Source organism: Rhinopithecus roxellana, chromosome 20, assembly GCF_007565055.1.
Source record: "Rhinopithecus roxellana isolate Shanxi Qingling chromosome 20, ASM756505v1, whole genome shotgun sequence".
Lineage (NCBI taxonomy): Eukaryota > Metazoa > Chordata > Mammalia > Primates > Cercopithecidae > Rhinopithecus > Rhinopithecus roxellana.
The window spans coordinates 22,179,729-22,196,738 of NC_044568.1; the positions used below are offsets into that span (position 1 = coordinate 22,179,729).

The 17,010-nt window shown below is 37.1% G+C and overlaps 1 protein-coding gene across 1 annotated transcript in view; it reads right to left on the bottom strand.

Annotated features, from left to right (window-relative positions):
- Positions 1-17,010, bottom strand: part of CDH11 (cadherin 11) — a 178,544-nt gene that overhangs the window by 11,260 nt on the left and 150,274 nt on the right. Inside the window, exons 10-11 of the mRNA XM_010355192.2 lie at positions 16,076-16,209; positions 15,725-15,842 (exon numbers count right to left, since the gene is read on the bottom strand). Of these exons, the coding sequence (XP_010353494.1) occupies positions 15,725-15,842; positions 16,076-16,209 (252 nt within the window). The remainder of the gene's footprint in view (positions 1-15,724; positions 15,843-16,075; positions 16,210-17,010) is intronic.

The window sequence follows — 17,010 nt, forward strand, 5'->3', positions numbered from 1 at the left end:
ATTCCATTCACAAAGTTACTTAGTACAGCTGCCAGCCTGTTGGCGATGCTCAGTAAATATTAATTCTTTTCTGGAAGTTCTTCTCTTTGAGCAGTAGACTAATGAGGAAGGGAAACTTATTGGCAAAGAGAGGAAAGTGAATTCTTGGAAATGTCATTGTAGCTCTGAATGTAATTGCCTATGCAGAAGGACTCTTCATTCAAGGTAAGAAAATATTTCATATTCTTCAGTCCTGGGCAATATATTTCCCATGACAAGAAAATGTTTTTCAAGCATCTTGGTTTTTGATCTTGACACCAGTGTTTTCATCCCTGGCCACAGATATGTAACCAGTTGCATGTTTTCCCCCACTTAGGCCAAAACTTGCAAATAGGGCCATTAATTATCAGAATATGTCATGCACAAAGTGTAGTGTTTCTATTAATGTAAAAGCAAATTCAGGCTTCTAACTTTTAGTACAACCTAAACTCCTAATTGCATGCTGCTTTTACTTGTACACTTTTTCGTTCCACTAATACAATATAAAAGTTCCTGATAATGATGATCTCCACAGTACCAGTTGGGGGAATACCAGTATAGGGATTATGATGATGATGTAGCCCAATGGAGAAATAAATAAGACTGGCAAGCCAGGGGAACATTAAGATGGAGAGAGAAAGAAGCCCTTGATTGATAGACTGCACTGGGTGACAACCCTACATTAGCAAAAAAAGGAAAAAATTAAAAGCAGGTCAAAGTGGGCAATATATGGACCAGCTCTTGCATATTGAAAACTTGAAAACAGGAAGCACCAGAGCAAAGGACCAGGACCCACTGCCCTCACCATGGTGTCACGAGAGAGGCTTATCCCAGGGAGACGGCATCAGTCATGCAGCAGCTTCCCAAAGGCTCTGCAGATGTTCTTCCTTACCAATCCTTTTCCTCTGTCCATCTCTTCTCTGAAGCTAAACAATCCTCACAGCTTGACCTGATCAGAGACATTCTATCCTATTAAAAAAGGCCACAGGGCACTTCAATCTGGGCATCCTCTCTGTAGACTGTTGGAAAACTGAGAATGTAGGCCAAGACTTCCTCCCAGGGAGGTATTTTGTTCACTGCTGACCTAAATCTGCCTACTCTACATTTCTGCCCAAACCTCAGAGAGGAAGTAGATCTATCTACCACATGAAAAGCTACCACACACTTGAAGACAGGTATTCAGTCACTAGCAGAATAATCATTATTTGAGTACTTTGCTCCGGCCTACACCACTTTCCTTAGAAATGTGGCAATAGCTCTGTCAAGATAATGGAAAAAGTATTCCTGTGCCCACATATGCCCGTGCACACACACACACACATCTATATATATAATATATAAGCACATACATAAAATTTATATATAGTGTGTGACTAAAAAGTATTAGTAGAGTTATAAGCTTCAATAATTTCAGAAGTATAGATGACACACAATTACAAAGGCACCATTTGAGCATTTAGTTATTTTGATTTCTTTACACTCATTTCCATTTGTGAATTTTGAAAAATTAATTTTAAGTTTTGATGTCAGTCAGTGTTTACCATCTTCAATCCAAGGGACTGAAATAATGGAAATTTCACAGAATGTTGTAAAAGTTTGTGACAATATACTCCTGATGTTATTACTGATCAACGATGAACTTACTAGTCTGTGTGTACACCTCTATTTTCTTGCCTTTCTGAATACCCTGTGAGCTCTCTACCTACCTGTCATCACTGCATAGTTTGCACATTTCACAGTCCATCATGATTGAATGTCTGAACTCTTCACCAGACAGTAACCTCCTTGAGGGACAGGGCCTGGCCTTATATAGCTTTTCACTCATCTTTGAGCATTTAGGCATTTAGTACTGTTGTGTGTCTTGACAGAATAAATGTCTGAATGCTGTTCTTTCCAATGCATCTCATATCAGTCTGACTTTTCCACACAGTCAGATTTTACTGATTCATTACCTCACAGTCCATTTCTAGTTTCCATCTTCTCCAACTCCTTCTAATGTTGCTTATATTTATATTGCAGATTTTGCTTTTTCTAAATATCTTCATCTTGCTATCTTATTATTCTGTTATTACTATTATTTAAATTGAAGCAAATTTAACTAAGCAACATTGATTGAACTGCTAATATGGGCAAGCGCTGTTGTTTGTTACTTTTACATACCTTATCCCAAATAATTTTTCAAACTCTGTGAAGAGTATAATGACCCATATCTTATAGGAAACAAAACTGAGAAACTAAGAGGGAAGCAATTTCTCATAAGGACATGAAAAATAACAGAACTAGAATTTGAAGTCCCCTAGGTTTCACTGAATTTTATAAGCACATAACTGACGCTGGAACACTGACATTATTGCATTCCAATTAAACAAGTTTTTTTTTTCTAATATCCACAATAGGTTGGTTAATTAGTTGAATTCCATCATAACTTATAGTTAGAAAAAAAAAACAAAACAAAACAAAAAAACCCTCAGTTTCTAGATAAAAGAACAGTTCTTAGAAACCTAAGAATTTTGTGGCAAAGGGACTCACAAAAAATCAGGGGTGCTCATTCAACAGCTGTTCCCATAGCGTTTCCAGACACACATATATACACACAAACACACACCCTTCACAAACAAATCAATGTGAAGAAGGCAAGAAGAAACCTATTACTTTCCCAATATTTTGGAAGAAAGGATATACTACAATGAGGCAAATTCTATGAACGATGAGCCTTAACATGCTAATGAAAATAATTGACCAAGACTCTGATGTCTATAATGTCTCCTAACTGAATTAGGGAGCTACACACCACTGTTCTTCCAATTATTGCCTTTTGTACTGAGAAATCTGCAAAACGAGAAGTACAAGAAAGAGTAACATGATAGAAATACTTGCCTGTGTGCGTGTGAAATTCAAGCATGTGTGTATGAGATATCCAAGTACGCAGTTTGTTAGCATTAAGAGACTTTTCATTGTCACATTTAATCACATTTCTTAAAATCAACTCTGCTTTCACTTATGTTTGATAATAATTTTCTCCTTGTTGGTAGGGTAAATAGAGAGAAAAGAACATACTGCCCACGTATTTCTTAGTTTAAGACAAAGAAAACTACCAAGATATTCAGGTGGATATTGACATTTAGGGTCTTTAAGCTAACTAGTTCAGTCAGTGACCACATGCAACCTTGAAAGAATGATGTCTGATCTACCAAGAAGATCTATTTATTTTGTTGTTGTTGTTGGGTTGGGGAGAGAGCGGGTTCCCAGACAAACTCTGTTCTGTGTGAGACAAACTGCAGCAATGAATTTTAGGAAGAAAAGAAACATGATTATTTACACAAGCGAAAATGTCAGGGCATTAAAAGACATCGCCATTTTGATCTCCCAACAGAGCATCTTCCATATTGGAGCAATTAAGGACGAAAAATAAATCCTACAAAAATCTGTTTGGCTATCTTTAAATTATGAAAGTGAAAAATCAGAAGCATATTTGCATGCTAGTTTGTGTTGCTCATAAGAAATGTCCTTAGTTTAGGGGGTAAAAAAAGAAAGAAAGGCCTTTATTTGCCAATTGGTTTAATCTGAGTGAATCTGTCTTGGCTATCCTTACTAAACCAACACTGCTTTCCATGCAAACATTTTGTTGTTTATTTATGTCTTTGCTTGCCTGCTTTCTTATTTTTATTTTTTTTAAGCAGTGCAAACTCAACTCTAAATGTTTCAGTGCTCATTGATCTGCCACACGGCCCATCTTGGATGTTACACTTGGAAAACTAATACATCAGAAGGTCATCTCATTCTGGCCCCTAACCCTAGGTCTCCAATACAATTTTGTGGAAAAGTAAATGAATGAATGGATGAAACAATGGAAGGGCTGGGTGATGGAGTACTGAGTTCTTCAGAATATTCTGGCATCAAATTTGTTCTTTTTTTCATCCTGAAGCTTGTTTCACGACAGATTCATTCTTTCCATAATAGTAACTAATTCCTGAAAGTTTTGAAGAAGATTATATGTTTCGAAGTGTTTTCTCATCCACTCCTTTACTTTTAATTTATGCATTTAGTCAACCCATTTTTCTTAAATGTTGGGATACTGCCCTCACAGAGCTCAGATTCTAGTGGGAGACAGGGAAATGTATTATATGATTAGAAATCAGAGTGATAAGAAAAATTGACGTTAGAGCAGTATTCCTGGAGCACTAGGAAGAAGCAGCCCAAATGGTCTGAGATGTTAGGCCAGACTTCACCTAAGAGATGACTTTATGTACAGTGAGACTTAAAGGAGGAGGGATAGACAGGGGGAGTAAATTCCCTGCACATGGACATGTGAGAGCATGGCATACTTCAGAAACTCGACATGGTTTCAAGTTTCTGAATCTTAAGATTTAAGGTAGCAAGAAAAACGAGATGGTAGAGGTAAAGTGTGCAAGGAGTAAAGCATGGAATGTCTTGCTCACTAAGGCATGGCGTTTCAGTTAAATACATAGGAAATGGACAGGCAGGAAAGAATTTTAAAAAAGAGAGAGAGAGAGAGGCATTGTCGGGTTTTTTTATTGAGGATTGAGTGAAGTGGGGGTCAGGCTGGAGTCAGACAGACCTGTTTGGAGGTCACCACGTAGTTACAGCTTCTCTGTGGGTAACTCCATTCATGGTCACTATCAAAATTAGTTGTGCTTTCACAATATAACTAACTTTGCTGGATGGGCTTTTCGGGATTCCCTGATATCGGATTCATATTCACTGTGAAAGCCTTCTTTTAGGATGCTTCCTGGCACTCATCTCTGTATGATTATAGAAGGAGGGAAAGAAGAGGCTGTCATAGGGAGCTTAAGAAATATCTAGAATCTGGCCGGGCGCGGTGGCTCAAGCCTGTAATCCCAGCACTTTGGGAGGCCGAGACGGGCGGATCACGAGGTCAGGAGATCAAGACTATCCTGGCTAACATGGTGAAACCCCGTCTCTACTAAAAAATACAAAAAAACTAGCCGGGCGAGGTGGCGGGCGCCTGTAGTCCCAGCTACTCGGGAGGCTGAGGCAGGAGAATGGCGTGAACCCGGGAGGCGGAGCTTGCAGTGAGCTGAGATCCTGCCACCGCACTCCAGCCTGGGCGACAGAGCGAGACTCCGTCTCAAAAAAAAAAAAAAAAAAAAAAAAAGAAATATCTAGAATCTGATGAAAGCCACACTGACACCAACCAGAGAAGAAGCATCAAGGACAGAGGAGGCCAAATCAAATAGGGAAGGGGCTTCATGGTATACAAAAGGCTACTCTTAAAATCGATTTACTTGAAAATCCTGAGTATTTTTGTTATTGTTATAATAGAAACTCATTGAAAACTCCTAAAATTTTCCTTTGCTGCTCAAGTGACAGAGGAACGTTCTGACAGCCATGTAACCCCATGATCTGATAAACCCTCAATTCTAATTGAGATGGCCCATTGTAAAGCATGTAGCCCTGGGGTTCTGAGATCCTGGGAGGCATTCCAATTTTGGTACCAGTTTTTAGTATGTCAGTGCCTTTATCTCTCAAATTGGCAGCTTGATTCATATGGTGTAATAATTTACAACTGTTTTATAAATTATTATTAGGATTAATTATATATCAAATATTCAGATATTAGTATTAAAATTGTTCCCCCTTTAGAGATGAAGAGCAAAGCCAAGCCTTTAATCTCTAGGCCTTGCTTTTTCCTCTGTACCTTATCAAATAATTGTTGTTTGGAATAAGAGGTTTGAAAATTAAAATTATGAAGTTAATATTAGAATATTGCATTTATAATTACGAGGTCATTAGGTCTGCAGATAAAACTATACTGTCTTCTTGTTAGAATCAAAAAATTGTGATAAACATTAAACATTTATTTTTTAGTAACACAACAATGTAAAGTTTTCTCTCTCTCTCTTTCTCTCTCTCTCACACACACACACCCCAAAACACAAATCTTAATTTTAATCTAACACTCAGTATGATGTTTAATGATGAAACTCAAGAACTAATTTCCCTATTAAAGTAACAAGTAAACCAAGTATGGCATTACTATTGTTATGATATAGCACATACCTGAAAAGTGTAAATCTATGCAATTAGATGAAAAACAAGTATTTTAAAAGATGAAACAAATTGCCATTAATTTTTATGTAGTTATTGCTCTAGAAAACCCAGGAAAATCAGCTAAGTTTTATCATTTTGTAATAATGCCCAATAATAAATAAATAAAAGAGTTATAACTTATACTAAAAATAGTGACCAAGAAAATAAAATTAGACCAGATTCAGTCCAGTCTGATACCTAAGAAGCTTGGAAGTCACCTCTCCATCCAAATAAAAAACCAGACAAACTAGAATATTAACAACTTTTCCTAGATTCATAAGAGAATTGAGTTTACAGGGCAAAGAGCTGTCCCCAAATTGGAGACAGACAAGTAGATACAGAGAATCGAACTTACGAGGTTAGGAACCAACAAGCAAAAACTTCCTCAGGAATCAGTGCTGGGGTAGAAAAACCTGAACTGTAATTGACAAATTGATGGAGGCCCAGCATGGAGAAATTAAAAACTCTAGGGGAACCCAGTCACAGGACCTCCCCCCCGACCCCCGCCACACACATGCACATGCACACTTTTGTAATTTTTACCTCCAGGAACTCTACCTTGTTCTCACAGGGAATATCAGAGAAAAATTCCCTCATGCTACTAGTAGGGGGAGGAAAAAATGAACCATTTTGAAATACGCCAGAGCATTCTGTTCTTAACAAGGTCTGATCTTAGAAAAAACTTTCAAAGGAAGCCCAATCTTCTGGGATTTTATCAGAGACTAACTGACCTGGGGAAAAGAAACTTCCAACTCTAGGCCACCCTAGGTATCCTGTCCCAGCAAAGGAGCAAGAAAAAAACAACTAAGGAGCACTTGTGAAGTTTACAGTTCAGAGGCACAAGCTTACTAAAAACTGAGACCCAGTCATAGGACTATGGAATGCTAGCCCTTCTTTAACTTACTGTCACATTGTTAAATGCTTATTTATAGCAGTTCCTGTTACCCAGAACACCATTTCCCTTATGAAGAAAAAAATTACAAGGCATACTAAAAGGCAAAACAAAAAATCCTACAATCTGAAGAGACAGAGAAAATATCAAAACCAGGCACACATGTCAGAGATGTTGGAATTATCTGGCTGGAAATTTAAAACAACTGCGATTAATATGCTAAGGTCTTTAATGGATAAAGTGGACAACATTCAAGAATAGACGGGTGATGTAGCAGAGAGATGGAAATTCTAAGAAAGAACCAAAAGAAATGCTGGAGGTTAAAACACCAACAGAAATAGAGAATGCCTTCAATGGGCTCGTTAGTAGACTGGACACAACTGAGGAAAGAATCTCTGAGCTTGAGGCCAGATCAATAAAAATCTCTAAAACTGTAAAGCAAAGAGACAAAAGACTGAAAAAATAATACCCCAGAATATCCAAGAACTATGGAACTATAAAAGGTGAAATATATATGTGATGATAATACCAGTAAGAGAAGAGAGCACTAAACAGAAGAACTATTTGAAACATTTATGACAGAATTTCTCCCAATTAATGTCAGATACCAAACTACAGGTGCAGAAAGCTCAGAGAACATCAAGTTGAATCAATGCCAAAAAGAAAGTCCCTACACCTAGTCATATCATATTCAAACTACAGAAAAATCAAAGATTTAAAAAAATGCTGAAAGAGGTCGGGAGAAAAAAACCCACCTTACCCATAGAGGAACAAAGATAAGAATTACATCCAACTTAAGAATTACATCCAACTTCTCAGAAATCATGCCAGGAAAAAGAGAATAAAGTGAAATAATTAAAGTATTGAGAGAAAAAACTCATCAACCTAGAATTCTCTAACTACCAGAATTATCCTTTAAAAGTGAAGGAGAAATACTTTTTCAGACTAGCAAAAATGGGGAAAAAAAAAATGTTGCCAGTAGGCCTGCCTTGTAAGAAATGTTAAAATAAGTTCTTTAGAGAACATGGGTCAGAAAGCTGGATATACAGAGAGAAAGGAAGAGCCTGGAAGAAGGAATAAGTGATGAAGATTATTTTTCTTATATTTTAATTGACCTAACACATAATAATTTGTTCACAGTAATAATTGCAACAATGTATTTGGTTAGGTATGCTTATTCATATATACAGTGATGAGTCCCTTAGTGACAGGGAAGCATCCTGAGAAATGCAATGTTAGGAAATTTCCTCCTGTAAACATAGTGTACTTAGACAAACATAGATGGTTTAGCTTACTACACATATACCCTGTATGGCATAGCCTAATGCTCCTAGGCTGCAATCCTATACAGTATGTTACTCTATTGAATACTGTAGGCAATTATAACACAAGAGTAAATATTTGTGTGTTGAAACATAGAAAAGGTACAGTAAAAATATGCCATAAAAGATAAAAAATGTTATGCCTATAGGGCACTTAATATGAATGGAGTATTTGGGACAGGAAGTGGGTGAGTCACTGAGTGAGTGAATGTGAAGGCCTAGGACGTTACCTTACACTACTGTAGACTTTATAAACACTGTACACTTAGGCTACACTAAACTTATAAACATTTATTTATTTTTTATTATACTTTAAGTCCTACAGTGCATGTGCACAACGTGCAGGTTTGTTACATATGTATACATGTGCCATGTTGGTATGCTGCACCCATTAACTCGTCATTTACATTAGGCATAAATCAATCTTAATTTTTATTATTATTATTATTTTACCTTTTAAACATTTTTGTTGGCTGAGCATGGTGGCTCACGCCTGAAATCCTAGCACTTTGGGAGGCCAAGGCGGATAGATTACCTGAAGTCAGGAGTTCGAGACCAGCCTGACCAACATGGTGAAACCCTGTCTCTACTAAAAATACCAAAAAAAAAAAAAAAAAAAAAAAAGATTAGCTGGGTGTCGTGTTGTAATCCCAGGTACCTGGGAGGCTGAGGCAGGAGAATCACTAGAACTCAGGAGGCAGAGGCTGCAGTGAGCCGAGATCGCACCACTGCACTCCAGCCTGGGCGACAGAGCGAGACTCCATCTCAAAAAAAAAACCATTTTAAACCCACATATTAACTTATGCCTACACAGGATCAGGATTATCAGCATCACGGTCTTCCACCTCCACATCTTGTCTCACTGTAGGGTTTTTCAGGGGTAGTAACACACCTGGAGCTGTTGTCTTCCATGACAAGAAGGCCTTCTTCTGGAATACCTCCTGAAGGACCTGCCTGAAGCTGTTTTAAAGTGAACTTAATTTTGATAAATAGAATGAGTACACTCTAAAATAATGTTTAAAAGTGTAGTTATAGTAAATACTAGATGATAGGCATTTTTCAGCTCCATTATAATCTTATTGGAACATTTTTGTATATGTGGTCTGCTGCTGTCCGAGACATTATTATGTGGTGCTGAAACACACACACACACACACACACACACACACACACACACACACGCTTACTTATGAGTGAAATAAGCGATAGCAATAATATAAGGAACAAGAGGGAGAAATTGCGATTAATTTCTACTATAAGGTACTTGTACTACCTGTGAAGTGGTATAGTGTTATTTGACAGCAGACTTGGATTAATTGTAAACGTATAGCTCAAACTCTAGGGCAATCCATTAAAAAGTAAAAAGAAAAAAAAAAAGAAGTACAGTGGCAGTGGTATGGTTTAAAAGGACAGAAAATAGAATCACATAAAATACTGAGTTGAAATCTCAAAAGTCAGAAAAATAATAGAAAATATTATTTAAAAATTACTTTATAATATCTTCCAAAATGTAAAGTAGCTAACCATAAACTTAATACGAAATGCATGGTACAAAAATGAAGAAAACTACAAAGACTTCGTGATTGTAATAAAAGGAGATGGGAAAAATATTTTTAAAATTTTAGTTCTTCTTAACTTGATCCATAAATTTAAGATAAACTCAATAAGATTCACAAAAGTACCTGTCTGACACCTGAAAAATAATTCTAAGTTATATCAGAAAGAATAAAAAAAGCAAGATTTATAAAATAGTAATAAAATAAAAATAATGTACAGACAGCATCTGTCAGGTTTCAACATATGTATGTATAAAATTATTAAAGAAAAATGATACCAGAGTAAACAGACAGAATGGGAAGAATAGAAAGTTTAAAAAAATCTAATCACAAAAAATGTCGAAGACAATAAAGATAGTGTTACAAAGCAGTTGGACATGACTAAATATTTCATAAATAATATTTTTAAAATGGCCAACTAGCGGGGGGAAAAGATATATGAGAGAAGAAGAAAAGATAGGTCAATGTTGATACCAATTTTGGGTGAAGAACACCTTGCTAAGGATAATAGTAAATAGAGAAAAACTGATACAAAAAGTGTAACATCTATACTTAAGAACAGAGCAGAATCAGAATTAAAAGAACATTAAAACATTAGGAAAGTCTATGCAGAATGGATGGTAGGTCAAAGGTGAATAGCATTAATAGATGAACAGCCTTCACAAATCAATTACAAACAGACAAATATATAATTTAAGAGGTGGGCAAAGGACATAAACAGCTAATGTATAAGAATAAAAGAATAACTGATTAACAATTATTAAAAACATCTGGCTTTAAGTGATGAAAGTAACTGGAACTTAAAATGTTACATCTAACTTACCAAACTGTCAATGATTAAAAAGAGTAATACTAACTAGAGTTGACTTGCATGTGAGAAAATAAAACCTCACCTGTTTTACTAATGGTATTAAAAATGGTATAACATTTTTGATGAACAGTTTATTAATTAAGTAGCAATAGCTTTTGATCCAGTAATTCCACTCTAGGAATTTAGTTTGTTTGTTTGTTGTTTGTTGCACTCCAGACTGTCACCCAGTCTAGATTTGATGCTTTTACTCAGCATGATATAAACCATTATCTCAAGTTTTCTATGGAAAGCAGTCACCCAGTCTGGAGTGCAGTGGTGCGATCTCAGCTCACTGTAACCTCCACCTCCAGGGTTCAAGCAATTATCTTGCCTCAGCCTCCCGAGTAGCTGGGACTACAGGCTCATGCCGCCATGCCCCGCTAATTTTTGGTATTTTAGTAGAGACGGGGTTTCACCGTATTGCCCAGACTGGTCTTGAACTCCTGAGCTCAGGCAATCCACCCGCCTCGGCCTCCCAAAGCACTCTAGGAATTTATCCTGAAAGAATAATTAGATAGTTGATGAAAGTGTGGAAAACAACGTACGTGCTTACAGTCAACTGATATTATATATCCTCATAGTTGAAGTTAGAACTACAACTTGAAAATATTGACATAAATATACTGACTTGTATCACATACTATTAAGTGGGAAAACAAGTGGACATGTATTTAACGGTTGCTTTTCTATTTTTATTTTTTTTTCTTAAGAAAAGAAATGTATGCAAAAAAAGGATATATAAATAGCAGCGACTATTTCTGGGTAGTCTATTATCAAGTTATTTTATTGTTTTAATATCATTTTTGCTGGTTTGTATTTTTCAATTTCCCTGCAAGAAATAGGTATTAATTATGTAATAGAAGCAAATTATAAACTTCTTTGCCAATATATTTTACTACAATTATTATGACTGTGATTAAAGTGAAAATTGAAGAACCTTGTCCTCCTCTGTTCACACATTCCCTGGAATCCTAGATTAATCCATAAATTAAATTTCAGAATTGGCCTCTTCTGAGGATTGTTATTATTGACAATGAGATAAATAAAGACTTTTTGAAATGAATTTACTAGAAGAGACACGAGCTTTATATTCATTTTACCATGTGCCATGTACAACCAACAGAGCCCTCCAAATATTTAGATTTAGTTTTTGCACTTATTGCTGTGTGACCTTGGGCAAATCACTGACCCTTCTGATGTCTCATATTCTTTCTTTATCTTAAAATTGGATAAAAATACACCACCTGCCTGCCCTGTGCGGCTGTTTGAAGAATTAGGTGAAACAATGACATGAGAAGGTTTTATAAACCAGTTAAGAGCTACATAGAGGAGAGATATTATCTCAGTCTTTCTTTTTCTTTGCACTTTCCTCATCCATTACATATTTCTTGTGATTTAAGAGATGCCACATGCCTGATATTTTCAAAGTAAATGCATCTCAAAACCTGGGAGAACCAGCTCTTCCTCTGCCCGAACAGCACCATTCCTGATATTAATAGCCCAAGATGGACTTAAATGTTGAAGAATCATCCAGTATTCTACTTTCCTGCTGCCTGCTGAGTCGGCTTTGAAGCTCAGGCTGCAGAATGGAATAAGATAAAATGAAATAAAAAGCTTGTGTGTATTAAGATGGCTTTTCCTCTTATATTTCTAAAAACGCCGAACGCTTATGCTGGAGTTTAGGCAAACACAATACTGATTATTTACATGGCATAATGGAAGTAAACACTCAAGGAGAAAGAGACTTGATGCTTTTACTCAGCGTGATATAAACCATTATCTCATGTTTTCTATGGAAAGCAGTCTCCGCCGAGAAATTTGGTAACTCAGTAGGCTATTAATAGGATGTGGAATGTGATTACTCCTTTTGGATTACTTCAATATGTAATTACTTTTAGGAGCTAGTAGAAAGAAACTCTATTAAATGATAATTATAGGACTGTATTTGCTTTAAGGTTTTGTAATAGCTTTAAACATGGGAGTTTTCATTAACTGTTTGCCATAGTTAATAAAGTAATTTTTCTTAAAAAGTAGCAATTTCCTGCAAAAATGGTAGCTCAACACTGGTATTAGTCTCTTATAGGAGAGGGCAGGGGAGATGAATTGTTCAGTAGATTGGCTCATCTACGGTTATATAATCCCCTTGAAAAATATAGATGGTATCCGCAAAGTATTGTGACAAACTAAAATACTTATAACTTCCTAGAGAACAATATGTCTTAGTATAATGTTTTCAGAGGTTAACAACAACTAAATATGATTGCACATATAAAAAGAAAACATACAGAGCAGGTGATGGAGGCAAAGTTATCACAGCAGGGAAAGCTTAGTAAAGGTTCTGTTTATAGATGTCCCATGACAAACAGTAATATTGCTAGGAATACAGCCCCAGGAGTTAGACCTCCAATGTAAGTTGAGAATTGCATCAACACAGATAAAAGATTGACCACAAATATTTGAGAAGCTAGACAAAAGATGGCAGCTAAGAGTCATATGAGAACATCTGAGTTTTCTGGACAACTGAATCAATCTCTTCACTATTGTTAAAACTAAATCCATTATGCAATATATTGTTACAAGCATTTCTTTGTCAGAAAACTGATATAAGCCTAAGCTGAAAAAATACAGCAGTCTGTCAATTCAAGGTGAAACTGGAAACAAATTTGAGAACGCAGAAAACTCTAAGAGTGAACACAGGGCTTTTCATAAATTCAAATACAGAAGTATACATATCTTAGAAAGCATTATGCAAACATGATTAGTGCCACTCTGTTCAATTCAGCTCAGTACACATTTTTCAATGTTCACTGTGTGCCCGAGTTTCCCTGTTTTGGAGAAAACTATCATTACAAAATGAATTCCTATATTACATATGTGTGTCCCATGAGGTGTGTGTGTTTCTGGTTGAGAGCTATCCATTTATGTTAGTGCTTTGCAGAATTATCTCCTTCGGAGACATATTATAAGTGCACATTCACCAAAGCCAAAAGGTAACAGAAAAATCCTAGTGTAAATACAAACTTAATGCATGCTAAGTAACATTTCTGTTTTAAAATGATGGGAATCATTTACAAACTGAATCACGGGCTGTTTCGTAGGCTTCTTTTAAAACACATTTTTCTACATATAACTTCCTTCACACTTCAGTTCTTAAGAGCAAGTTCATTGTAGAAAGCCAGGCATTGGGAGAGAAAAGGCTATCATAACACCTAGGACATTTTGCCTCATCCTCTCATTTGGTGAGTGCTTGATTTACAAGGCCCCATAATTAAATACTCATGTAAGTTCAAGAAATAATAAAGTAAATCAAATCACAGACTCTCAAAATCCAAGTAGCATGGGGCGCGCCTGTCAGGCCTCTGAGCCCAAGCCAAGCCATCTCAGGTGCAGGCGGGCTGAGTCCGAAAAGAGAGTCAGAGAAGGGAGATAAGGGTGGGGCCGTTTTATAGGATTTGGGTAGGTAAAGGAAAATTACAGTCAAAGGGGGATTGTTCTCTGGTGGGCAGGAGTGGGGGGATCACAAGGTGCTCAGTGGGGGAGCTTTTTGAGCCAGGATGAGCCAGGAAAAGGAATTTCACAAGATAATGTCATCGCTTAAGGCAAGGACCGGCCATTTTCACTTCTTTTGTGGTGGAATGTCATCAGTTAAGGCGGGGCAGGGTATTTGCACTTCTTTTGTGATTCTTCAGTTACTTCAGGCCATCTGGGCATATACGTGCAAGTTACAGGGGATGCGATGGCTTGGCTTGGGCTCAGAGGCCTGACAGCGTCTGTCTGCTTTAATCATCAACACAGAAGGATTCAGTGGTTAAGGCTATAGCATCCGGCCTCTGAAAGCCCGGGTTTAAACCCAGCTGTAACTTCTATTTGGTTGATTGATTTGAGACAAATTATTTAATAATTCTGTGTCTCATTTTTCTCATCTATGGAATAAGGGTAACAATAATGCCTATCTATGGTGGTGTTAAGAAAATTAAGTAGACAGAGTATGGAAAGGATCTTTGCGTGGGTTGTGGAGCACAGCAACTGGTATTTATGGTACTGATGATAGTGATAACAGTAATGGGGAAAGTAATAATACGTACTAGAAAGTTTAAGATTCTTTAAGCCTATTCTTAGTTACTGGGAAAGCAATCAACCTATGGCCTAGTACATGGCTAGCATGGATTGCATGAATATAGCAATCGGTATTCCTCCTTTCGCTCCCATGTTAAATGGTGGCATCTGTCTCTCTGTTTCCACAGGCCTGCACCGTCACAAACGTAAATGGGCAATTTCCCTACCAAGTAATGCACAGAGAAAAACGGTGTGGATGAGCATAAAAAATATATACATATATTCATCATTCCTGGCTCTTCCACCAACTTTATCTAGGGACTGCATCAGGTCTGGGACTACATAAACAAAAACAGCAATTTCTAATAATCTGCAAGTCTAGAACCTCCTTAACTAATGAAAGGGGAAGCAGAAATCGTATTAAATTTTGCCATTTTTATAATGGTCAAACAATGCTTTGTTTCATGCCCTTGAGGCAACAATTCTGCAACTACTTTTAGATATCAAGCTCTGTACCCAGCCACACTGCATTAAAACTGTGCTTGGAAGGGAAGGCCAGCTGAAAGATTAAATTGCCTTACAAAGTTGAACTAATCTCTTTTAATGCTTTACTTGATATCAATATTCATAAAGCCATCCTTCCCCCAAGGGTTTATCAACCTCTTGAAAAAAAGGATAAATGGAGTTGTTTGCATATTGACCCTGTAAGCTTCTGCTCTTAGTTTTCCCACTGCTTCATGAATATCAAAGCCAAAAAAAGTAAAATAAAATTAGACTCACTTATTCACATGCATCAAATGAGCCCATGTTTCCGAACAGAGGTGGCATTATTATTTCCGGTTTGTTCTTCAACAGGAAGACATTATAATGATTAGTGAAAATACTTGTGCTATGCAATATAAACACCATTTGTTTTCCAGTTCTACTTCTCTGAATGCATAGGAACCTTAGTACGAACCTCGGTTGTCTCTGACTGTGAAATTTGGATTGTGAATGATTTCAGGGGGTAGGCTGAAGATAAATCTTGGTCCGTTGGCTGTGTCATCCTTGTCATCTGCACTAATTGTAACAATTGGCTGAAAGAGAAAGGTGGCCCATAAATAAATCATGCTGACATTGCACATCATTTATTCAAAAATTCCTGGCTGGCTAGAAAGACTGATTTTAATTAGAGAACATAGCTTCAGAGCAAAACCATGGCTCTGAAACCTTTTTGGGCAGTGGTTGGTATCTCCAGGTGATGCTTTAAAAAACACACTCTATTTCTAAGTGCATTGCTCCTAGCCAGAAATAGGGAAAGCAGGATTACCTGGTTGGAAAGTGGCTTGGTCTGATCACTCTCACAGATGAAACCTTCATAAGGAGCAGCAAACTTGGGAGCATTATCGTTGACATCAAGGATCCTAATGGCCACTGGGACTTTGGCTTCCTGATGTCGATTGTCTGGGAAGAGAGAATGCAGACAGTCAGGAAAGGTGAAGGAGAAATACACATCGGTCCAAGCATATTCTTGGGAAAGAGTAAGCTCCAGCGACCCATTTAGACCGTGCAGGGAAAGATGTTCTTGTCACAGAATCTATGTAAGAGCAGAAGAGTGCTAAGTACAGTGGGAGAGGCATGTCTTGGGATAAATATCGATGTTAAGACCAGTAAGAACTAAAACACTTTTCCACGTTTGCTGACTATGATGCTGAGCTTTAGTTCTAAAGGCTTATCATGGAGCCTGATCCCCAGACAGTAATCTATCAAAGTGGTTCTTAAATGTGGGAGTCTACAGAAAAGCATTAAAACCATCTGGGAACATGTTGGAAACAAAAATTCTCAGGTCCTGTCCCAGACCTACTGAATCAGAGGCTCTGGGGCAGGGTCCAGAAATCAGGCTTAATGACTGATCAGCTTGATGCAGGATCAAGTTTGAGGTGTTGTCCATAGATAAACAAGAACCCACAAACCTTGGACCTAAGGACTTTGCTTTTCTGGGTTCAGCAAAGACTAGTGACTAGATGGAGTCAGAAATCTTTAAGTGATTGTTATGAGTTTCAAACTCCTGAAGGCTGCCGGCTCTCTCTCCAAGTCTATACCCAGTTCTGTCAGAAAAAGCAAAACCATTTCCCTTTGCCTATGCGTCTTCCTAGAGAGATAACCAAAAACACATTTTAAAGACTGAAAAATCTGTTTAAAACCAAAAAGTTAGTCTATCTCAGCTATTTTATTTCCCAGAATATAGAGTCTGAAGCAATAATA